Raw genomic sequence first — 26454 nt, forward strand, 5'->3', positions numbered from 1 at the left:
GCATGAGCAAAGGACTCTTATGCAATGGTTCTTTTTACTGAATCAAACGCATTCAGCATGACCAGAGTCTGATTCCCCAACAAATAACTCCTTGTGAGAAATTATAATTATAACTATGAAATAAATAAACAAATTAGAGTTCAATAGGTGTAGTCCAAAATCCAAAACAAATAACTGTGTTGGTTCTTTAGTGAATCACAAACATTCAGCATGTAACCCAATTACCAAACAAATGACTCCTTATGGGGAGGTTTGTTAGTGAAGAAATAAAAATATATAAAAGCATCAGCATGAATGCCAGTATATTTTCCAAAATGAGCCAGTTCTTTATAGTGAATCAAATACATAAAGCACGAGCAGTGTAGTCTGTTATGTCCTTATGAGGAGCTTCATTATTTTGTTCATTTGTGACTGAATGAATCCAGCATAACGGCAAAGTCTAAATCCCAAAAAGGTGACTCAAATACATACAGCAAATATATTATAAAAAAATAAAACCAGTATAAATAGCACAGTCCGGATCCAAAAGAATTGACTCTTGCAAGCCATTTCTTTAAACTGAATCGAATACATACCAGTGTAACCTGATTCCTGACAAATGACTCTTCATGAGAAGCTTTGTTAGTGAATAATAAATAAATAGATAAATAAATAAAACCAACATGACCGGCAGAGTCTAAATTCCTAACAAATGGCTCCCAGTGAATCTTTGTAGTGAATCAATCAATGAATCAATCAAACTCACTCACAGAACCACAAGACATTAATATCTCATGTCTGACTACATTAGCGACTTACGTTGTTTACGTTACGTATGTTGTTTTTAAGGCATGTGAGACTTAAATCCATGTAGTCTGAATGGTTATTCAATATTTTAAACCAATGTTTTAATGTTTTTAATAAAAATTTCCAACTCTTTCGTACTAAAACTACTAAAAGAATCATTAATGGAATATATCATTTCAATCCTACTGCTGCCATCCTTTAAAACGCTTCAACTTGTTTTGCCTGAGAAACCCCAAAGCTGTGGTAAATATCACTGTTTGTCCAATCATTATTGCTTTATTTAAACACTGTCTAATGAATCTCCATTAGAGATGGTCAAAAACAAGTTATTCAGATTCAGAGTTGGTTTCGTTTAGTGGCTCACTTACAATTATAGCACAGAAATATCTGGCGACCTTTAATGAGTGACACGCTGTAAATCATTCGTTATAGCTAATGGACAAGTTAGGCTGGGTGTTCCAGAAGAGACAGACAGGAAGACAGCTCGACGGGGCGCTCCCAGCTACCTGTGGCCATTAGGGACAGTGCTGACAAGCGTAATGAGGCCCTGGATTGAATCTTAACTGTCCGCTCCAGGGCGGGAAGGGAAACACATCAGCGTTACAAGAAAAGATAAACGCCTTACAGACAGGAATAAGCACAACGTTGAATTGAGTTGACATAACACAAATATTTTGACATGTGTCAACAATTGTGGCAACATCATTCAATCTGAAATCACCCAAAGAAAGGAAGCATGCAGCATTTACGGTCATTTTAGGGAAGATCCAGAAGATGAATCTTCAGCCTTAATATCTAAAAGGGAAAAAATCATGCAAAATATGCCAGAGAAAATAAATAAATAAATTAATTAATAAAAACCCTTCACCGGTACTGGCTGGCATCACACTCTGACTGCAGGTAATCTACAACCGAGCCAGCGTGCGAAATAGGAAGCAGCATCACGCTAGCGTTTCTATGAATGAGACACTGAGGGTGTGGGATGAATCACTGCTCCCCTGCAAATCTGCAGAAAACTCTCGCCACGCAAGGCCTAATTACCTCTTAATACGCTTCAGTCGCGCAAGAGGAAGAAACAGAAGGATGCAAATGATCTCCGTTTACTCCTCTTCCTGCACTTGTTCATGTGGTGGAGAAGCCTCGCTGGATCGGTCCTATCATCGAGCCAGATGAAAGGGTCTAAAAACAAACTAGAGGATGTGCTAATCTAATCCACAGAAATGTTCTCTACACAGTGGGTCATTCAGTTTACACCAATTCAAATGTCAGTAGTAGGGGTGTAAGAAAATATCGATACACATGAGTATCGCAGTATTTTATCTGACAATACTGTATCGATTCTCAAAAAAAACTAAATATCGATATAAAAAATAATATAAATAATAAATTCATACAAGATTCATGGCAGTTGTTTCGTTTTGAGTTCATATCCCGACCGCTAGATAGCAGTCTTTTTTAAATAGGAGGTTTTAAATAGAGAACATAAATGACAGGGGAGTCTATCAACTTTGCAAAGATGTAATAATTTAAAACTACAATTTTAAAACGTTCAGCATCTGCAGTATGAAACTACAATATGTGTGTTGTTTAATAGGTTAAAGTGTGAAGCCAGCTACTTTTCTAAAGTAAGTAATTAAATAACAAAACACAGAGAATGCATCGATCTTGTCGATCTCAAATGGCATGTTATTAGATTTATTAACAGTATTTTCATGTGTCTACATTAAGAAATACCTGCTGACAGTGCTGTTTTTAATCTACGCGTTAACTTTAGACAGATTTTATATTTAAATGACGATCTGTACTGGAACATGCCTGAATATCAACCCTGTGAGGGAACGGGACTCATAAATGGTAGCTTTACGAGAGTATAATTATATTACAAACACCAACAAAGGGAGTTAAATTAAGCCGTTTTGTTTCCAACATGCATTTATTTAAGTCTGTGTTATTTTAACTCATGTAAAGTTACCTCACTGGGTCATGACTTTATGGATTGCATGACTCTCCTTGAGTTTGTCTCTATTTCTCAAAGCCAAGTCTATACAGTATTAATCATTTATGTAATGCATCTCATTTGTGTATTATTGGCTGATATGTTAAATAAAGTATATCCGTTAAAGCAAATCAAGTTACTTTACCTGTAAACGACATTGTTGACTTGTCTCTCTTCAAGACGCAGTGCCGTAATGGCAGTCTTGCATGCAATACTCGAAATGCCCAATATCACAAAACCGATATCCGATAATAGAAAAATGCTCATATACTGGGAAAAATATTGGTAAAACCGATTGGTCGAACTCTAATTTCTGCATCACAGGAATAAAGGACAATTTTAAATATATTATAATAGAAAACATCTAATATTTCACAATATTACTGTTTTTACTGTGTTTTTGATCACATAAACAGAGCCTTTGTGAGCATAAGAGACTTAAATATCCAAAAACGTTAAAACAAAGATCTCACCCCAAGCTTTTGAAAGGTAGTGAACATTTCTGCATTTGTTTTATCTCATAACATTTATTTTAGATAATAAAACTTGCATACAACTGGAGTAAATTTAAATTCTGGGTTAAAAAAAAACATGAATTTTTTTAATAAAGGTTTGTAATAACATTTTAATTTAATAACTTTTATTGCTACTAAAGGCATGGACAAAATATAATTTATTCAAATTTGCAAAATCATTGATTACAAGGGTGCAATGTGGTTGCTAGGTAGTTGTGAAGGGTTGCTAAGAGGTTTATACCACCTGAAGTCAAAAAAAAAAGTCTCTACAATATTCTAGTTCCTAGAAATGGCTGTGTTCCTTTATTTGTTGTTTTTTATACTGATTATTCCATTTACCTTAGAATTCCACTACATTTCGGCAACTGTGCTTCATGTTGTGTTTAAAAGCATTTCAAAAGCACAAAAAATTGTGCAATAGGCTTTTATTAAGCATTAGCAGCCACTATCCTAAACAAAAGGCATGCAACAAACAAAAGGAAAGATAAGTCTTCCTTGAAGCTATCACCTATGCCCAAAGGTTAGATCATTCCTAATGTGTTTGGGCAAGAGCTTGGAATCTTAATGGTTAAACAAGCGGTGCCAAAATCACACAACCCCAGACTGCCCTCGCAAAGCAACCCCTGCTATCACCACAGCAACCCCACCCCTGCCCCCTCGATTTTCACACACATTCTTGCAGAATGATAGAGCGAGCCAGTGGTCCCTGCAACGACTGAGAGCGATGGTTTTCCCCTTTATCCTCCCCATACATTGGTGACTAAGCCAGCTGGAATTCCTGCCTAATTATATGCCCACTTAAAGGGACAGATTCCACTCTTGTCGTTCGCTCCTCCGACGCCACACACAGACAGTCCGATAACGGATGTTTCGGCATGTCTGAGCAGACGCTGCAAGAATCCGATTAAGAGAATTGGCCTCTATGAAGTGTGAGCTTAAATCACAGATGGGACTCAGTATAAGTCTGTATAACAATCAGATGGATCTCTCTGTGTGACAGTATACATTTCATGGCTTTTTATTGAATACAGATATGTAAATTAGTATGTTTTTAAATTAATGTTTATTGCATTGTTTTAGTGTAAAGTTTGTTACTATGATGGGTTTTTGATGTGTGTGAAATGACACTTTGTGTACCTGCTATATATTAATATAGCAGCTTGTGGAAAAGCTAATTTTGATCACTTTTATTTTATTTGTTTTTAAGGTGGTTGTCAGTATATAAGGTAAGAAACTGATTTTTGTACTTTTGTATAATTAACATTACTTCAGTTAGACATACATTTATTTATAATTTTACATTTTTAAATATAATATTTTATTATATAAATATTTATGTAAAATATTTAAATATATTTTCATTTTGGGCCAAAAGATCAGCAGTCAACTGAATAGCAGGCAGCTATTCTACAGAACTCAACGTCACTCAACTGGCACTTATGCTATTCTTATCTAAAATAAACTGTTGTTATCACACAATAAAGTTTGACAAACATGTAACCTTGATGATGGCCAAGACATTCAGCAGGATACTGTCAAGGGCAGACTGTGACTCCAGCATTGAGCCTCTGTGGCGGAGACACAATACTCCGGTGAAAGAGTTATACTGTCCGCCGAGGTTAATGAAGTATGTGGGAGAGGCAGGACACAAAGAGGAAGTCACACTATTGTGCTGCCTGACCAGGCAGAAACCCAGCCTTTACATATGGGCAGATCAACCAATGGTAATTAAAACAAGGCCCCCATTCTCCTGCCGGCCGTTTTGAGAGAGTCCCCCAAGCGTTGAGGCCTGAATGTTTCCGAATGTTTCCGGCCGCGGTGTGGAGCGGATGAGATCACTCAGAGGCAGCTCATTAAGTGATGAGTGCTTTCCCTCCCGCGGGGCGCCGCGGCTCGCTCTTCGGCTAGATAACACAGACTGAGCTCGTAACTTAGTCGGCCACATTGGTAGTAGTTAAATGTCTACATCTGAAATCAAAACAAACTTTTACGCCTTTGGATCTTTATCACTGGCAGTTTTGTCAGAAAGCACTGTGTGAGAGAAGCACAGTGTGAGAGATTTATACAAGCCCTAACTCTAAGTATTAAACTTTGCTGTGTAACTAAGCTCACAAAAACATGAATAATACCTCAAACCTAAAAAAAAAAAAAAACAGCTATATATTATTTTATTTTATTTTTACACATTAATTTTCTGTCTCTTAGGACCACAAAACTAGTCATAAGGGTAAATTTTATGACATTGAGATTTATACATCATCTAAAACTGAATAAATAAGCTTTCCATTGATGTATGGTTTGTTAGGATAGGACAATATTTGAAAGTGAAAAAAGTGAAAGTGACGTGACATTCAGCCAAGTATGGTGACCCATACTCAGAATTCGTGCTCTGCATTTAACCCATCCGAAGTGCACACACACAGAGCAGTGAACACACACACACACTGTGAACACACACCCGGAGCAGTGGGCAGCCATTTTTATGCTGCGGCGCCCGGGGAGCAGTTGGGGGTTCGATGCCTTGCTCAAGGGCACCTAAGTCATGGTATTGAAGGTGGAGAGAGAACTGTACATGCACTCCCCCCACCCACAATTCCTGCCGGCCCGAGACTCGAACTCACAACCCTTGGATTGGGAGTCCGACTCTCTAACCATTAGGCCACGACTTCCCCGAGATCTTTGAGATCTTCCCCGAGATATTTGGCCGAGATCTGGAATCTGAAAAATAGCATTTAAAGTTGTCCAAAATTTAGTTCTCAGCAATGCATATAACTAATCAAACATTAAGTTTTGATATATTTACGTTAGGAAATTTATGAAACATCTTCATGGAACATGATTTTTGGCTTTAAAGAAAATTTTATAATTTTGCCCCATACAATGCATTATTGGCTATTGCTACAAATATACCCATGCTACTTAAGACTGGTTTTATGGTCCAGGGTCACATATATATGCTTTTAAATATGTTTATATAAAATTTTGTGTGTGTGTGTGTGTGTGTATATATATATATATATATTGTACACCACTGTTAATTGTAATTGTGAGTGTACAGCGCAGCCTTATCGGTGGCGCACGAGATGCGATGACGGTGTAATGTTAAGTGTGATTGCATTTTAATGTTTTTGTTAGCCTATCCCGCTGAAGCCACTAGATGTGGCGCTGCTGCGTTGTTACATAGTGTGGGAAAAGAGAACATCAAAGCGGACATGATGTTGTTGAGAAGATGTTGTGCTTTTTTTTTTTTTTTTTGTCAAAACTGAAACCAAGCCGTTCACACAGAACACATATTTCATGCATTTTCTAGAGGGACATATATCACTGTTGCACTCGCGTCTCGCAAAAAAGAGCCGCATGTTTAGAAAGCCATGTAAAATTTATGCAAGTTTAACTTTGAAAAAACATATCTAGAGACTTCATGGCGGGGGGGTTTCCCCACCCCACTGCAACTCCTGTTTTTAAATCAAAAACGTACTCTGTGTGATTGGCTTTCGGCCCTTTGTATTAAACTATGAATACATACATGATGCTGTTTTGTTTATAGTTGTATAATCAACTTAATTAAATAGAATTGGTTTATAAACAGTATTTTAAACATTATGCACTTTTTTTCATTTGCAATATTTTGCTCGATGCACCCTTTTGTGGCCTCAGGAGAGAAACCAAAAGCTTTTCTTCACCCTAACTGAAATTATGCATTTTAAATTCAAATATAATTTGAATTTTGATAATATTTAAGTACAAAATTCACATTTAGTTTTTCATCTATTTTGACAGCCCTACTACTCACGGACTCAATATGCACTCTGCAATAATAATGTGATCGATGACTACAGTCCAAGCTGATAGCTGTTCCAGGGCAGTTTTTTAGTTCTCATCTCTATAAACATAAGACGCCGGCGCATCTCTGATTTGTTGTTGGTCTACCATTACGCTCGTATTTCTTCTTCGCTGTGAATTACAATTTCCGTTCATCTGACCATTGGCAATCTGGGAAGCGCCTCCACAAAAAGTCTGAAGGTACTGCCACACCGGTAAGCCAAAGTGGTAAATAGCCACAGTGTAGGTATGAATTAGATCTTTTTTTTTGTTTAAAAAAATATCAATACTTGGTGCCATAGTATCGATACCGTCTCGCTGCCGGAAATAACACGAAAATCAGCACATCGATTTATCGTCCCACCCCTTATAATTAGAGTATGTGAATGGAGTGAAGCGGCAACAATTTCCCCTCCGCGCTCCGAGCATTTGATGCTGGATTTATAATTCAACGCTTGCAGCGCAGCAAAAACTGACTCAGTGCGGAAACGATTTCTGCACGATCTCAGACCGCAACCGTGTGCAGTGTGAACGCTTTCCGTTAACATAAGCGTGGAAAAAAATGCACCGCATACACACTGCAAATGGAGTGTGTGTGAACCTGGCATAATGTGTGTGCACTTCGAGTGTGCATCAGCGCACTGTCTCCAAGGAGAGTGCGCGAGCACTGAAAGGTTTAAACACTGGCAAGAATTAAAAAGAAATGCAATTTAGTGTTTGTTTTAACTTTAGTGACAATGAGACACTGCCTCAGGTTGTGCAAGTGACAATTCCTGTGTTGACTGTGCAGTGTGCAGCTCGCTTATAGTGCAGGTACATGATGTGATGTGAAGCCATTAACGCATTTTGAGAGAGAAAGAGAAAGCACTCGCGGTGATTCACTGATGTTGTTTGTGAAATTATGGCTCACAAAAAGTTTTACAATTACTTTATAAGTTATTTAATGAAGAAATATGAATTCTACCTCACCTTTAGCATTATAATTATTTTACCCGCGCCAGACAGAAACTGAGACGGTGCGCTGCATGTCCTGCCAAACCTCTGACAGCAGGCGCATCATCAGCTTGAGATCATATTTTGAGATCGGCCATTATAGTGACCGCTAATAAACATCACAATGCGATTATTGGCTAGTAATGATCGGTAGCTGATCAATTGGAGCACCCCTAGTTCTAATGGAAAGCAATGACAGTGGTGAAAAAATTTTACCCACTTAATTTTAATTTTTAACTCGACCTCTCGGAAGATCTTAGCAACTGCATAGCAAATCCCTAGCAACCAACCTGGCACTGCGGCAGTGAGTTCTGCAGAAGTGTTTTAATTTAAAAGATATAGAAGAAACCATGCCACAATTTATTAAGCAAACCTGGTTCTGTGGTGCTCTTTCCTGTCAGCGCTTTATGGATTGGATGCTATTACTGCAGACCTTTTGACTAAGGTTTGCATGAAAAAGAAAAAAGGGAGAACCAACAATGCAGTAAAATTAAAAACTGCCTAATACCTTGTGGTATTCAGAGCAAGGAAGAAATCTCCAATCCTGAGTAGTAAGACATTGTAATCTATTTGGCAAAAGCGCTTGACATTTTAGTGACATTTTCGCTTGGTCTCCACCCAACGGTGGTCAGCAGAGAGATGAAAGAAAGCATTCACCTGTCACCTGTGAAAGACCACTCCAAAATCTCACTACTCCAGATGTCCAACTCTACTGCTGTCCCAAAGCACATCACGCAAACCAGACAGCCAAAATTCCTTATTTGCTTCTTCAAAGGACACAAAAGACACACACCAGAGCTGCCGTTCTGGTCTGGAAATTTTTTCCACAAATGGCTTATAAGATTGTATCTTGTATAACTTTTAACCTGTATAACACACATACCTGCATGCAAAAGCAAAGCCTAAAACATGTAATGTGATCCAAAACTTAAGTATTATTTAGATTTAACATCCAAATTTTTGCTTAATTTATTTTTATTTTTTGCCTGATCCAGCAAATTTGGTGCTGCAAAGGAAAACACCCTCATCAAAAGGCATCATATTGCACTGACGCGTCTGTTTCCGCGATAAATATCCAATACGTGTGACATTTGCAGCATAGAGGTCAGTGTTATGATCAAACAGTAGCAAACAAGGTATCAAAAGGTCATGTTTGGCTTTGCTGGTTCCTGCTAAGTAATCATATGTATGTGGGGATCTTTGCATTGTCGTCTTTTCCCGGACCTCTTCCTGATGAGTATCTTTTACAGTCTATTCAATCATTATTTATTCACCTATATGTCGTTCAAATACTTTAGATTTCTATGGAACACAAAAGGAAATTCTATGATGGGATTTTTAAAATGTAGTTACAATGAACAAGGACAGAGGCTTTCAAGCTTAAAGGGGTCATATGATGTGATTTCAAGTTTTCCTTTCTCTTTGGAGTGTTACAAGCTGATTGTGCATAGATAAGATCCCTGAAGCTGCAAAGACTAAAGTCTCAAACCCAAAGAGATATTCTTCATCAAAGTTAAGACTCTCCCATGCCCCCCTAAAACGGCTCATTCTAACATACCCCCACATGTCTACGTCACGATGTGGAAATATTTGTGTAATGCTGCCCAAATGTTCACGCGAAGAAAGAAGGCGTGGTTTCAGTAACCGCAGTTAGTGTTGAAGCAGCCATGTCAGGGAGATGCTGTGTGTGTCTAGACGAAAGCAAAAGCACTTTATTTGGCCTTCTGAAAGTAGATGCATTTATTAAGCTTCAAGATTATTTGGAATTGTGAAAGTAGATGCATTTAGGAATCTTATTTGGTGAACCTAGGAGAGGAGGTAATTCTGACTTTCCACCGACAATCTGGCGCTTCTGAAGCAGCTACTGTAAGTATGTTTTGCTATTAGTTTAAGTATTTGCTATTGACTGTTCAAATGAGGAGTTTTGCGTCTCATGTGTGTGCGTGTGCGTGTGTGTGTGTGTGTGTGTGAGAGAGAGAGAGAGCAACAGGATCACATCACAGTGGAGTCAGCTGTCTTAAACGTCCGTGATTTGTGTACTGCAAACACATAGGAGCTTCATCACTGTGTCTATCACGCGACTCTGTTCCTAGGGATGCTCATTTCGATTAATTTTCCCGACCGACAACCGCCGCTCGTTAATCGATTATTAACCGTTAACTGATAAGATTATAATATTGAATTGCCATTAAATACAAATAAAATTGACGCTATCTGTGACCCTTTAAAAAAATACAAACATTTTTTTTTTTTTATCAAAGGGTTTATTTTAACGTGCAAAGTGCAAACAGCAGCATACAGAACAGATCAGCAACAGAACCTGGATTCAGGTTTAAATTTCCACGCACCTGCAGCATTTCTGACAGTGAGAGAAAAATAGAATAAAATAATACAAATAAAAAACAAAATAGGCCTACACTAAATATATTTTTTAAACTTAAATAATTAACAAATTAAGATGACAAAAAGAAAACACTGAATCCGTTTGAACGAAGCTTTCAAAAACCGGCAATTTTTTCGTTAGACTAAGATTTTTCGTTAAATAAAAATAGCAGCCCTACCTCAACACCTTGTCTAATTTTTATTTAAAAAAAGCAACATATCAACGTGATGTGGGGTCAGGCTGGAGCGCAGCCTGTTGACAATTAGACCCGCGGCAGAAAACACCCTCTCCGATGGGACAGATGTAGCCTATCGGGAATACACAGGTAACGTCTCGCTAGAGTTGCCAGCTTCGGGAAGCGCTTTTCCAAAGCAGCACACATTTCAATAAGTTTTGCTTTTGCGGCTTCTTTCTCCGTTTGTGCAAAAATTACCATTGAACAGATTCTCTGCGTTATCTCCTCAGATCGCTGTTCATCGCATCTTCTCCCTGATAACATGGAGGGCAAAGTTTGTTGCCCTTCATCACTCGAAGCTTTAGGGTGTTTGCTTCGTAAATGGTACTGCATCGTACTTGTGCTACTGCTGTATTTTAATACGGCGCCGCATAATTTACAGGTAACTTCGTCGCCCTTTCTTTTAAAATGATCCCACACAGTGCTTCTTTTCGCTCGCTTCATTCTGCTTCCCTTGCTCGGAAAAAAAACAATTCTGCAGGCATGTGTCACGTGTGTGGTTGCGCGTGCCGACGCTCTCCGTGAGTTAATAAATATAAGCTATATAGTAGGCTATTTTATTTTTAAACCATGCAGCAAACTAAAAAAAAAGAACCTTAAAAAAACGTTTTAAACCGTTTAACTGATAGTATTAATCGGTCAAAATTTTTACTTTCGGTTAACGGTTAAACGGTCAATATGAGCATCCGTTCCCCTTTCGGGCTTGAACTGATGGTAAAACTAAGGACATTATTAACTGTCTTTACATTTATTTTGAAAGATGAAGCTCGCGATTATGGAAAGGGGCGTTACATTTCCGATGAGTAGCCTACTTGGGGTGTTCGGACAATCACAATTCACTGGGTCAGTTGGCCAATCAGAAGGAGGGACTTTGTAGAAAACGACGCGTTTGAGAGAGGCGGGGCATAGAGGATCTTCAATAATGTACAGTATTTGAAAAATAATGTGTTTTTTGAACATTAAAGCATGTCAATATATTCTGTCACACCAAATACACAAAATAATGATCTTTAAAAAACATCATATGACCCTTTTAAATAACGACAGAGAAGCAGAATAAAAGAGCTCATAGGAATCATGCAATACATTCAAAGTCTTCTGAAGCCATTTGTATGAAACAGACTACAATTTAACTTGATATTCACAGCGAACAATTCAAAGGTTCAAAGGTTTGGGGTCAAGATTTTTTAAATGTTTTGTCTTATGTTCTCCAAGACAGCATTTTTTAAATCAAAAATACATTAAAAACTGTAATATTATGAAATATTATTACAATTTCAAATAGCCGTTTCCTATTTGAATATATTTTCAGGGTGCGCAATCGCTAGCCCGACGTCCCGGGGCTATTGTGTTTTTTCATTGGGGCTAGGGGTTGGCGATATGACCAAAATCTTATATCACGATATGAGAAATTTTATATCTCGATAACGATATATATCTTGTTATAGTTATTTTTCTTTTAATAAGGTTTTTTATGATATTAAGATTTGATACCATAGAATTTTCATAATCCTTGTCACCAATGTCAATATCAAAGTAATACAAGAAAATATTAAGAAAAAAAGAAAAAAAAAAAACCTCAAGCTTACTGGAGGTACATAAACAATTAGTGATGAATTAAGAATAAGAAACTAATTACCAGAAATTAGGGCTGTGCAAAAAATCGAATACGATTTTCATGCGCATCTCTTCAGTAAAGACGCTCCTGTAATTAGTAGTATATCTCCAGCACGTGCGTTCAGATCAGGGTTGTCAGGTTTTCACAACAAATCCTGCCCAGTTGCTTCTCAAAACTAGTCCAAAACTAGCCCAATCGCGTTTCAAGGAGGTTCCCCGATATAAATTGCATCCCGGTGCTAAAATGTACGTTTTTCGGCATGGTTGCCTTGATAATATTCACATTTTAGGGGCTAAATATCACGTTATTGGTATTGGGGTCGCTTCAACCCGCGAACATGAAAAACAACCACAGACTTGGCAACACTGGTTGGCATTTACTACACAGAGCCGTAATTCACTGACAGTCTACACAAAATCGATTTTAAAATCGCAGGCGATTCTTTGTCGATTTTGAAAGCGATGTTGTGTAGCTTGTCGGTGGACTACGGCTCTGTGTAGTAAATGCCGCTCCACCTGAACCAGTGTTGCCAAGTCTGCGGTTGCTTTTTTAATGTCTGCGGGTTGAAGTGACCCCAATACCAATAACGTGATATTTAGCCCCTAAAATGAGAATTTTACCAAGGCAACCCAGCCAAAAAACGTATATTTTAACCCCGGGATGCAATTTATATCGGGGAACCTCCTGGAAACGCGATTGGGCTAGTTTTGGACTAGTTTTGAGAAGCAACTGGGCAGGATTTGTTGTGAAAACCTGGCAACCCTGATCTGAACGCACGTGCTAGAGATATACTACTAATTACAGGAGCGTCTTTACTGAAGAGATGCGCATGAAAATCGTATTCGATTTTTTGCACAGCCCTACAAGAAATAGGACAAAAACTGCAATAAATAAGAAATACATTGTGTAAATGAATTAGTCTTCACTGTGTGAAGTTATATCTATCTATCTATCTATCTATATATATGTGTGTGTGTGTGTGTGTGTGTGTGTGTGTGTGTGTGTGTGTGTATACTGTATATACACATAATCATTAGCATTATTTGTTTATTTCTTTTCTTCTTATTCTAGTTACAAAAGTGATTTAGTCAAGAGCAGTGAGAGATTTTCATGAAAGGCAGATAGGACGAATATTGGACAGCTTCCCCTTTAAGACCTAAGTCCGGATCCAATATACTGTTACATACGCACTTTCTCTCGCAATTGTTTAAATTCCCTTAAGACCTAAATGACTGTGTTTATGAGGATAGTTGCATTTGGACTCATATACGTGTGTATGCAATCGTTCACAACAAATAAAGCGACAAAAATGCTGACGTGCTCTATTAGCAGCTGATTCACGGCTTACGCACTCCTCTCACACACAGAAACAGAGACAGCGCGCACATATAATGTAAGCTCTGTTGTTTGTGTTTCAACGGACTAAAATCAGTTGTTTTAAACTGCAGTGCTTAAAAATGCATGCAAACATTAAGTTTTCGTGACCACACGCACAGCAACGTGACGTGAGCGCGAGCATGCTGTTATTCACGCGTCTGTCTGCATCCCCGTGTGTGTAAGACTGCCGTCATTCAAATTATGAAAACGTATTACCGTAAACAATGTATTTTGCGGCACCATGAAATAAACGATAGCGCACAATATGACTCGATAGACTTTTAATTTCGTCCATCTGATATATATCGTCCTATCGCCCAGCCCTAAGTGGGGCTACCAAAATGTATCACCGCCCTGCCCAATGGGCTCTTAAATAGTGATATAAAATTCCTAACTTGATTTGCGTTGTTCACTTGTAGGGGTGAAACGGATCGTAGTTGATCCATAGACTGTAAAAAAATATGGACGTAGTGTCCGTGACGTCACCCATAGACTCCTCAAGAGCGGTTTTGAAGCTCAAAGTGTGCAAAGCGGGGTGTCGCCATCTTGGCAGCGCGTCACCGTGCGACTCGAAAATGGGCAAAAAGGCGGGAGCTGGTTGCTGAAGCCACGCCCACCTAGCGCGACGGCATTGTCAGCAGCGGCAATCCACCTGTCACTCAAGTGGCCACGCCCTTAATTATGCAGAATTTTAAGGCTTAATATAATTTAAACGGATGAGTTATAAAAAAATTCACCCCTCTCACAGTTTTCATGAAGGGCAAAATTAGCTATGTAGATCAAAATAATTTTTTGAACCAGGCTGTCAACATGTTTTTTTCTGCTGTAAAGTTGGGCATTTTAACATGGGGAGTCTATGGGATTAACTCCCTTTTGTAGCCAGCCTCTAGCGGCCAGTTGATGAATTGCAGTTTTAGTCACTTCCTTATTGGCTTCACGAGAGAGAGCGGGAGGTTGCCGCTCGAGTTGATCGCATTTTTTCTAAGTCTTGCCGATTTAAACATTCTAGCATTATTAAAACATTTGCATGCATTCAGAGCTGCACGCAGACAGCCGTGTTTCAGACAATGCGCGTACACAGAGTTGATTCCTCTTTCGCATATCCTTGATTCTGAATGAACACATACACACAAAATTATCGCAAAATCATTTTCTCTGCAAGTATTCTTATAAACACAGTTGGTTATTTCGTAAGTGAACATAAGAAGTGGAGAAAGAAATCTCCTTTGCATCATTATATTGGATCCGTACATTAGGTCTTAAAGGGGCAGTAGCCTATAAATACCTGCTGTTCCATAAGCACCACCTGCTGTCAGAGTGTGACATTTGCATCTCATTCACAAAGCTAAAGTCAGACCACTCTGTTTTTGCTTCAAATTTTGAAATTATACATTCTAAATTAACATGTATTTAGCATCTTTTTTGAATAGTAATTCTAATGCAGTGGTTGCCTCTGATTTTAAATAGAGCACAGGCAAAGCCTTTGTTTATATGAAAGATTTCTTTTAGCTGTATAATTTTTTATTTGATTTGGGATTTGTTTTAAAATTTAAAGTTAGTTTCATTATTTAACATTTCAGTTTCACAAAGAAATATGCAGCATTTTGTCTGAGAAATAAAAAGGACACCTTTTCATTTATAATTTGTCTTAAATCTCGTTTTGTAAAACAAATATATATATTTATGATGCGATAAAATTCAAGATACAGATTACACAATACAATTTATTTATTTATTTATTATTTATATATTTATATTATATATATATATATATATATATATATATATATATAGAACATTGCCGGGTTCAGTCCCGGAACGAGCACTGTGTGAACAAACGCTAGAACTGATGCCGTAAAGGGTGTATCATTGTGATGACGCACGTGCAACTCTTTTTACCAGTTATCGTGCGACTCTTTTGACGTTCATGATGAAAAAACATGTGCAAACTGTAATGAAGCAGAGATCAGGTAGTTCCTCACTATCCGCGCTTAAGTTGTGATCGTTTGCCAGCTTAAGTGAAACAGAACGCATCACATTACATGTCACATCGTAATGTCACGTGTCTTTACGGGATCTTTACGGGATCTGTGTGAACACACAAACAGATTCCGGAAAATCACTGGCAGTGTGAATGAACCACAATTAAATGATCCCGGGACAAATCCCGGGACACATTATCTGTGTATTTTCCGGAATTTCTGTTAAAAAGAGGCTCAGGTTTAGCACAAATACTGAACTTGTGAGACATCATGACATTATCGAGTATATTGCAATTAGCAAAAACCAAACAAAACACACCTACAGAGTGCATGCATAAGTGACTACGCATTTAGAGTGCATTCTTTCACTGCATGATTCAGTCTATTAATATGCATTAAAAATGATATACATAATTCAAGATAAAGGGGCAGAAAATGTATATTTATATCATTTCATATAGTTAATCAATATCACACGAAGAGTGCCGTTTAAAAAAAATTGGCAAGGTTACAAATGTGTTATTGATTTTATACAACAGTTTAATAAACTATAAGTTAATATCAAGAAACTTACGTTTTAGACAGAATATTGGCTGTTTTTACTCTATTTCGCCAACAAAAATCATTCCAAACACAGCCACAGCACTATTGTGTCTCTGAGCAACATGACAGTTTTTTGTTCCTGATTGAATCAACCATTTAAATGATTCTGTTCTATCACAATGACTCACTAAACAGTGACCTGCTGCCACCTACTGGTGGTTTTAATTGTTTTAGTTTACATTTTTAAGTATTTTTGCAGTTTTTTTTTAATACTTTCAAATATCAGTATTCAAAAGTATTCCACACAAAATGATTTGCAACGGTTGCTTTTCCACGTCCAGTGTAGACAGTCTCAAGCTGCTGATTTATATCCGGGGTTTTTTTTTTTTTTTGGCCAATAGAAGTTATGATTGGCCGGTAACTTAAACATTTAGTAGCCAACTTGGCTGGTGAGTGAAAAAGGTAATTTTAATACCTGGTTTCATCCCTATATGCTACTAGTTTTTGCTGATCATGCTGATTTGTCCACAGTAATGTTCAGCCGATGTCTTTTTTCATTCGGGCTAGTTAAATTCATTTTGGGCTACCAAAACCTGAAGAATGCCTGCCCGAAGGGCTGCCAGGGATTTTTACATTTTGCAAGCCCTGATTTTGAAATACAATTTATGCAAAGCAGAATTTTCAGCATCATTACTCCAGTCTTCAGTGTCACATGATCCTTCAGAAATTATTCTAATATGCCGATTTGCTCATCAATGTCGAAAACAGTTGTGCTGCTTAATCTTTGTCCAAGCAATACATTTTTTCAGGATTCTTTGAGAAAGTTCAAAAGAGCAGCATTATTATATGAAATAGAAATCTTTTGTAGCTTTAGAATTTTTCTATCACTTTGAAGCAAAGTAATGCATCCTTGAATATAACTAAAATCGTACTAATTATCCGTAGATACACTGTATACTAAAAGCATCGCATCTCGTCAGTAAAGCCGGTCCTGTGATTAGTAGTAAATCAGCATCACCTGCTTTCAGATTGAGCGGCTTTCACTACACAGAGCCGTAGTTCACTGACAATTAGGCAAAATCGCCCTCATAATTGCAGATGAATCGCCTAATTTGTCAGTGAACTACGGCTCTGTGTAGTGAAAGCCGCTCCATCTGAAAGCAGGTGATGCTGATTTAGTACTAATCACGGGACCGTCTTTAGTGACGAGATGCGCATGACAATCGAATTTGATTAATTGCACAGCCCTACCTAATGGCCATACAGAACACTCCAGCAACCATTTAGCACTGAGTTTTGAAAAAATGTTTTTTTACTGACAGCAGCGTGAGGATAACTATACAAGATCTGCTGCATATTTGCATCTCAACTCATCTTGAACTGTTAAGTAGTCTTTCTGATGTGGGCTTGTTCCTGTGTGCACACATTTGCAGTAAGCTCTATCTACTCTAAATGTAGCTGAAATGCAAAGTACAAAGCTGGTGAACAACAAGTCCTGACTGGGTAATTAAAGAGCTGGGAAGAAAAAAGGCAAGGCAGACTGACTGGAAACCACTACCAGCCCTTGAAGAAACATCTGTGTTAAAGGAAAACAAGGTAATTATATGGAAAGAGGGAGGAACTGCTAAAGTATTTTCCTTTTAGAGAGAGGCGCTTTGTCTGCCACTGCAGCATCCTTCTGTCCAAAAAGACCACAATAGTGGAAGACTACAACTAGACCTCTCCATTCACGCGTTCTGCACATATTTCATGTTTATACTGGCTTTCAGATCTTTCTTTTCTCATCTTAGTGAAAAATGTTACATCTCCTTAACAAATTTGCTTGTTTTTTTTGTTTTTTTTTATTCCAGTTCACTGCTGTTGTCAGGAATTTGACATTCCGGACACAAACCTTTCTGTAGACAAGGCCATTATCTTCAAAGTCCAGCGCAATCAAAAACCCCTGCAATGACCGGACTCCGTTTTTCATAGTGAACGTACATTGTGAACGCAAAGGAAAAACCAAACATACACAAACACACCCTGCTGCAAACTTGATTTTTCTTCTTTACTGTAAAACATGAACCAGCCAAGATTTGAAGCCTACAGGTACAGAATGAATGCTGGATGACCCCGCTCTACTAGACTGATAACAACCAGAAAGAGCTTTGTGATGACAGATCCCTGGATAATACTGACAGACAGACAAAATGTGCAATTCAGCAGAAACTGGTAGATAAATAATTTGTTTGATTTGTGCACAAAACATACTCTACAAAGAGGTATTGTGAAATGCAGCAATTCGTAACTCAATGCAAGTTGCATTCTCAGCATTACCACAAGAGGTGCCATAGTGGCAATTAGTGTAAACCGTCTGCAACATGTACAAAGAGCATTTCCCAAGAGCATCATCAAGGCACAAGAAAATATTGTGGAAAAGTAAAAAGTCTTTATTCACATGGCTTCAACACTAAAATCTACACACTACACACTTGCCTTCAATCAGGGTGTCCTTCATTAGGTATGGTCGCAAGTTTGTTTTTACCAACATAGTTCAATGATTCAGCTCTTCCAAAAACCAACAAAGCATTCGCGAACTGCATCGCATAGCTTTGTGGTTGCAACTATAGTCTCAACCTATGGTTAGAAGCATATTTGGAAGGAAACAGCTAAGCTAAATGATCAAAACAATAATTACAATCTATGTTATTCACTGAACTGGATCATCAAAGGTTAGCAGCAGCAAAGACACTGATTAATAAAATGGGATTAAATACATGAAGGATATTTGTGTTATGTAACATTTAAATATTGCAGGTTTGCATCATATTCAAAGTTTGCTTTTGACAGTTTTTAGTCATTTTGAGTAATATTGAATCTGTTTTTATGCAAGTGAGATGGGTAAATGCGTTCAAATTTAGTCTAAAAATATAGGAATCTTCCAGGAATTTTTAGAATGTTTCTGGAAATTGACCAGAAATTTTCCACCCCTTTGCAACCCTAGTCATCAGTATGGCATCCAACACATATGATATTGACCAAACACTGTCTTAAAAAAGTGGATCAGTTCTCAACAGCTGCAAAACCTGGCCTATGAATCAGGCAAACACTAAAACACACCCAAGTAACTCACCTTTCTGGCAATGGTTGGAGGTCCAGCATCTGTAATTGTCATTGCTGTTGAAGTTTGTCTTGACACACAGAGGGTTGTCCTCCATGATTCCTGGGCAAACATCTCCGCACTCCTTGGACAGCTTATTTCCATCAATGAAAATGTTAAATTCAGCATCCATAATGAGAGACCAGTCCACAGAATCCAGGTAGCAGAGCTCGGGATTCTTCGCAATTCGTATGGCGCCCCTCGTGATGTTCCGCAGGTTGTAAAGGCCAATGTCCTTCAGGCTGGTTAACTCATATATGACCAGGGCGTTGTTGTAGAACAAGTTACGGCCCCGGATCACAGCGAGGTTTGGAAAGAGGGTGCTGAGGCTGTCCAGCCCGGATACGCGGAAGAGGAGAAGATAATCCGTAATCATGGTCAGTTTGGGGAAACTGAGGGTGCGGAAGACCTCCTGGTTGTTATTGTTTTTGCTTCCAATGAGGAGGATCTGCAGGTATCCCTCAACCACCGTACAGTTCTCCAGCCGCTTGAAATTACTGATGTCATTACCAATGTCAATGCCTGGACCACAGACTGGAATTAGGAAAACAGAAATAGTCACATGATAATCAATATTATCAGTCACAGCTTGGTAGCAAGAGATGAATCAAAAAAACTGACCTTAAATATTTGAATTCATGGAAACATAACAATTTGGAAGCTAAAATAAAGTTCCTGTTATGAATCATAGTCAGGGTAGACATTTAATTTATTGCGTATGTGAGGGAACTTTATACAGTCATTGAACAGACTGTACACGTCTCCCTCACATACTCATCAAATTAGTTGTACTAGTGTCAGAGTACAAGAAAGAGACAGAATGTCCAAAAATGCACTTATTCATGTGTAGTTCCAAACCTGTATGACTTTCATTCTTCAGTGGAACACATAAGAAGAAATTTTGAAAGTCTATAGTGTGTTTTTGTGTCCATACAATAAAATTCAATGGGGTCCAATGTTATTTGTGTTCAAAAAGAGATATTTTAAATGTCTCAGTGAATTGAATTTTTGGACCATACAATGAAATTCAATGGGATCCAATGTTATTTGTGTTCAAAAAGAGATATTTTAAATGTCTCAGTGAATTGAATTTTTGGACCATACAATGAAATTCAATGGGATCCAATGTTATTTGTGTTCAAAAAGTGATATTTCCAATGTCTCGTTGAATTGAATTTCTGGGCCATACAATAAAATTAAATGCGGTTCAATGTTGTTTGGACCCCAACAATCTTCAAAACATCTTCTTTTGTGAATAGATGCTAGGTTTAAACAACTTGATGATGAGTAAATTTACACAACAATATAGAACGAGCACTAAAACAAAACACAATTTACTAACTGTCAACCCAAGCAGACATATGAATAGTTTCAACCACATGCAGGTTTTCTTCTGCTAGTGACACAGTGCCACAAGGGAGCTTATATAAGACAAATTTTTGCATTTTTATGACAGGTATCCTGAGACGGACATCTCTGCTTTCACTTACCACCCATTAAGTTGTTTATTTTCCACAGCGCGATTTGCCCACAAGCTAGCTAATCACAAAGAAAGATCCTAAAACATTTCGGCTGAGCTGAAAAATGAATCCTGGAAAATGCAGGAAGATAATTATAGAGCTCTTGAATTATAGATCCTAAGTGAAACTTTAAAAGATAACATTACCTAAACGTTTATAACCCTTTAAATCCTAGATACCACTCTCAGAGGGAAAAGGCCTGCTCCTTCCTCTTTCTTTTAAAGCCATCCTTAAATTCTGATTTTAACAAGTATGCATTGGTGTATTATATCCATTATGCTAGAAAATCAAATTAAACTATGGTAAAAACAAGCATCTTTCATCGCCCTGGAAGACAGACAGCACCCAGCCTGTCTGCGGACTCTAACATTTTCACACTGCTGAGTAAACAGTGCTATCTTTATTGCTTTGATGGCACTCCAAATCTCATGTTTACATTTGATAACCCAATTCCTGCCTGCCATAGCGAACTCTCCTAGGTAGCAGAGTGAAAGCATTTGGAAATTAGGTCATAAACTGATGTCATCGTTTAGAAATGAAGCAGAAAAAAAACCTTAACCCAAGCTAGTAAATCCTAACACTTCAGACTCTACAACAAAACAGATTGCGACAGAGCACTTTCATATGAAAACTGAACCACAAAACAAGACAACCTAATAGAGCTAACAGAGAGTCAGAGAGTACTTTGATAGTTACCTCAACTCATCATTTCAATGCTGCATCAAATGTTGGCAAGCATCTTGCATGCATAACAAATACATTTCTACTATTGTTTACGTTTTTATATCCTTATCAAATATGTAATTAAAAAAATCTTTAAGCCGTCTTAATGTATTGCAAAAATATTTAAACTCAAACATCAAATTTTAAAAAATTCATATTAGTTAAATCACAAATGGTGAATTTTAAATATTCAATACAAAATTGGATTTAGAAAAAAAAATTACAGGTGCTTCTTCCTATTTATCTTTGTCCAGACCAGAATATTTGGAATATTGCTTTGATTTGGACTCAATTCATACATTTTCATCAGGACCACTTTTAGTCTTTTGTGACATCCCTTTAACTAACAAAAGCAAGAAATTTTTTATGACATGATCCTCCAAGAAGTGACCATTTTTGGAAACGAAACAACAGTACAAACATTAGCAATATTAACAATTTAACTTCTGAATTATTTATGTGTTTCCATGATGTTAGATAATATAAAAAAAATCACAAATTAAATTCAAACTGACAAGCAAATGTAAGCTACAGTAACACTCAACAAACTTTGTCCTTCTAAGATAAAAGGAAACACACAAACTGCTTTAAACCAACCAAAAAGGCAGATCTTCAAATGAGCCAATGGTTTGGTCTCAAGATAAGTCAACCAGTTAACCTGAGCCACATTTATACCCCACTGGGAATCTTTAACTATCCTTTGCCAAGAGAGACAGGTTATACTTAGGATTTCTACTAAGAACCTTCTCTGCCTCACTACCTCGCTGCCCTGCAACCGCTGGGGTTAACAGTAAAACCCAATTACACAGACTTCACAAACTCCTCACTCTTCCAATCAACAGAACCCAGTCTGTTTTGCTAGAGCGGGTGTTTTTACATGTTCTATTTTAAAAACACAGATTTTTCCTCTCTCTCTTGATGAATCGGATGAATCGGGGGGTCTTATTTGCAGTTTACTTGGAAACATGGAAATTTTGTGGTGGTCAAACATGAATGGATGCAAAAATTGCTTTTGTAAGAACTTCCCACGTTATTGATTTTAAAGAGAAAGAATAATGAATATCCTACTAAATATTTTGAATGTTTTTCACATACGTATGGGCCAGTTTTAGGATTATTAAAGAACAAAGGACAGTTTTGCATGGAAAAACAAAGGCAATTTGCATCCCCCATGTGGGTTGAACTAATATTAATAATGACTCATTCCCAGTATGTATGTTTGCATGCCTTGGTTAATATTCCAAAGAAACCATGTAAACCCAACACTGCATCATCAACATGAGACTTACATTCCCCGCCACACTGAGCACATCAGTGTCATTCCAACATGTGTCGTCATCTAAAATCACTTACTGGCAACCACATCACAGCGTCCCAACGTATCCTACTAACCTAACAGTGACCGGCCCGTCCCTGATAGCAATCTCACTAACTGTAATCACACTTATCAATACGATCTGTCAGTTATGTTAACCAAAGAAAACAAATAATAATCTTTCCAGCCTTCAGTGTCAAAGTGAAACAGATTTATCAAATCTACGATGGACTCTATTTACATTAGAGCTGTGAGACTACTGAAGTTGTACATAAACTGTTCACAAAGATCAAACACTTGTGAAGTCATTCCTTGAACTTGAAAATACACATTGAGTTTTAAACGCTCAAGTCCAGTATGAAATCAGACTTATTAATGTATTAAGGAGTGACAAACAAGTTAGAATATGGATAAACAACACTAATGCTTTTAATATCTAAACTAGTCTATTAAAAACCTGTTGGGTTTGTGACCTAAATTAACCAGATACTGTCACCAAAATCTCCCATGCTCCCAATCTGTTGGTGATGACTCAAATTTGACTTTCAAATGTAGATCTATACCTACAGGTGCACATAATGGCACTTGTGAACACAATTACACCACACTAGAATCCAATATTAGCATTATTTGATAGACACAGTGGTAAAATACCTATAAAATCACTATCATAAACGGCAGTGTTAGCATGACCAAACTTGACTTTGTTGTGTTCTTTGACTTTGCATAGCCAAAACGCTCAACAGACACTCATGTGATGTATAATATGTGAGTGTTTCCATTTCTTTTCACTTAAGAAAAATTTAAAGGGAATGAAAGCAGAAAAACATGCAATTAAAAGCAAAGCAATGAGTTTAAAAACAGCTGGTCTGGATTTTGAGCCAGTTTTCCTGCCATGCATCGCAAATGAAAGCTTAAAACACTTTGAAAGCAAAATGAAAGTGAACCTTTCTTAGACAAGCAACAATTGTGATATTATGATCTAATCCAAATGCATCCACATCAATAGAATAACTTACTTTCTCCATGACAAAGTGTAGAGAGGACCAGGACCAGACCACAAAACAAGGTCCAATATCGCCTCTGTCTGCTAGACCTCATTCCTGTACATAAACAAGGCAAACACTTGTTTAAAAAAAAAAAAAATTTTTAAATATAACAAAGCAGGGGAGACAGCTCAACCCTTCAAATTGGATGATGCTTGAAGTCTTGTCAGGACAAAAAAAAAAAAAAATATATATATATATATATATATATATATATATATATATATATATATCATCAAAGTTGGTTAATCCAGCTTGGTGCCTCCTTACGGAGGGGGTGAAAACAACAACAACAAAAAAATAGATGCTCAGCAGCTGGAAATAATCAAAGAAAACCAATTTCGCCCATAGTCGTGGTGTTTTTGCTGGGATAAATGACCCTCCAGACACCCCAGCGAGATTATCCAGCAGCCCCAGCCCGCTTTGCGCGCACCATGAGGCGGATTCAACCGCACTGATTCTCGCGCTGCTTAACCGTGTTTAACAGTATTTTGGACAGCTTTTCCTCGTCGATATATGTGAAAATAACCCTGAAAAACACGTAGCGGCTCGATAATCCTCAGTTCCATGCTCCATGTCGTGGGAAAATTTGGAAAAACACGTTGTAGGTCTCCTCGCAGGCTGGTTTTAGCTGTAACGTTAGTCCAGTGAAACCCGCTTAGATCCGCGGGCTGAAACAGTCTGGACTAGTGTGCCTCTGTGATCTTCATCAGCTGACAGACGCCTAGCACTTCTCATCCAGCGTTCTTAAAGGCCTAAAATCGGTGGGGAAACTCCGAAAGATGCCAATAACATCCGTCCAGGCTTTAAAATGGTCTCTCTCTGCCTCCCACCATCTTCAGTCTGAGATTGCAGACCTTGATTTTTCCCTTCGAGACGCAGGCGATGGAGGACACAGATGATGAGTGAGGGATCGGATCTGTGTTCATTTAGGAAATGTGGAGTAGATCCTGTAGTCTCTCTCCGTTGAATTGACGCTGTAAACAAGGCTCGATCTCTCTCACACTCACACACACTCACTCACACACACACACTCACACACATAGTAGGCTAACGTTACGTTGGAGAAAGGTATAAACCCGGACTGGATCACGCACACGGAAAAGGATTGGGATCCGATTTTGGAGGTTACCAGTGAAAACACTTGAGCGCTGCAGGCTGTGTCTGTATCTGTCTAATTTTTTATTAAAAATATAATTTTGAAATAGTATTGTTTTTTATTAACAACTTAATTTTTTTTTACAGTATAGCCAATTATATAAAACATTATTACTATTGCATTTCAATAATACAAATAGCAGTTCCATATGATGTATGGTTACATTCTTACAAAAAATGGCACTCTTATCAGAAGAAAAAAAAAGATATTTATTGCAATGCAAAGTTATATATTTTTTTAAATGACTTGTTTGATATTCTTTTATTTAAATTGTATTCACAAAGAAAAAAAATATTGTACTTTTTTCTACAAGAGATAATAATAACAATATATATTTACAATAATATTTATTATTTATAATAATAATAAATATTATAAATAAGTATTCATTTATTTATTTATTTTAGTCTATGTATGTTACGTTCACACAGATTAAAGTATCAAATTTTCAAGTATTTTTCCAGCAATTCCTTCTACAAACATAAACACACAGTAAACAGCAAGTTTATTGTCGGCCTCTTTTGGGATTCAGATGCAGCACTTGTAATTTTGTCTCACTGTAATTTTGTCTCACAAAGCATAACTGTTCTGCTGGCGGGAAACACTCATGCAATATGATGTCATAATAAAACTAAAGTCGAGCACAGTGATTTAAATTTCTTTGTCATGTTGAAATCAATAAACATTGCAGCAAAATATAAAATAAGTTGTTTAAAAAAAATTGATAAAAAAAAAGCCAAATGAAACTTTATAATACAATTAATTCTCTCTTAATAGTAAGATAGAGGGTGCATTATTTATATAAACTAGTTTACATATTTCCTTTAAAGAGCTCTTGGTTTTCGGGCTTTGGTTGAGGTTGTGTGTACTGATGTCAGTCTGGTCCTCATCATTGAGTCATTGCACAAATAACAGCAGGTTTGGGTTACTTACTGAAAGCAATATTAACTCAAAACCAAAAGCAACGGCTTTGGGCTAGACAAATTATATACATTTAACACTGACACATTATGAGTTGAAACATCATAATAAATAGTTCCATTAAGCTGTTTTCTTTGAGGCACGGCAAAATATGAGACTAAATGAATAACACATCATCTAGTCATACACAACATGTCTAGACAGGGAGCGCACAGACACGGTTTTAGGAAAATGTTCATACTGTAAGTAGGTGCTTCTGACCTGGTATATAAGTCTTAAAGAATAGTCCACTCAAAAATGAATAGTTGCTGAAAATGTACTTACTGTTGCCACTCCATCAATTTACATGTACATCTTGTGAATTTAAAAGTTGTGTGTTTG

At 37.4% G+C, this 26454-nt stretch overlaps 1 protein-coding gene across 2 annotated transcripts in view; it reads right to left on the reverse strand.

Annotated features, from left to right (window-relative positions):
• LOC109079742 (insulin-like growth factor 1 receptor) overlaps positions 1-24188 on the reverse strand; it is an 85882-nt gene extending 61694 nt beyond the window's left edge. Inside the window, exons 1-2 of one of the 2 annotated variants that reach the window (XM_042727217.1) lie at positions 23967-24187; positions 19363-19923 (exon numbers count right to left, since the gene is read on the reverse strand). In XM_042727217.1, the coding sequence (XP_042583151.1) occupies positions 19363-19923; positions 23967-24048 (643 nt within the window). In that variant the 5' untranslated portion in view covers positions 24049-24187. Of the gene's footprint in view, positions 1-19362; positions 19924-23966 lie in introns of both variants that reach the window. The other variant, XM_042727218.1, reaches the window with a different exon arrangement.
• Between the last annotated feature and the right edge of the window lie 2266 nt (positions 24189-26454).

The sequence above is a fragment of the Cyprinus carpio genome, chromosome B7 (assembly GCF_018340385.1).
Source record: "Cyprinus carpio isolate SPL01 chromosome B7, ASM1834038v1, whole genome shotgun sequence".
Taxonomy (NCBI): domain Eukaryota; kingdom Metazoa; phylum Chordata; class Actinopteri; order Cypriniformes; family Cyprinidae; genus Cyprinus; species Cyprinus carpio.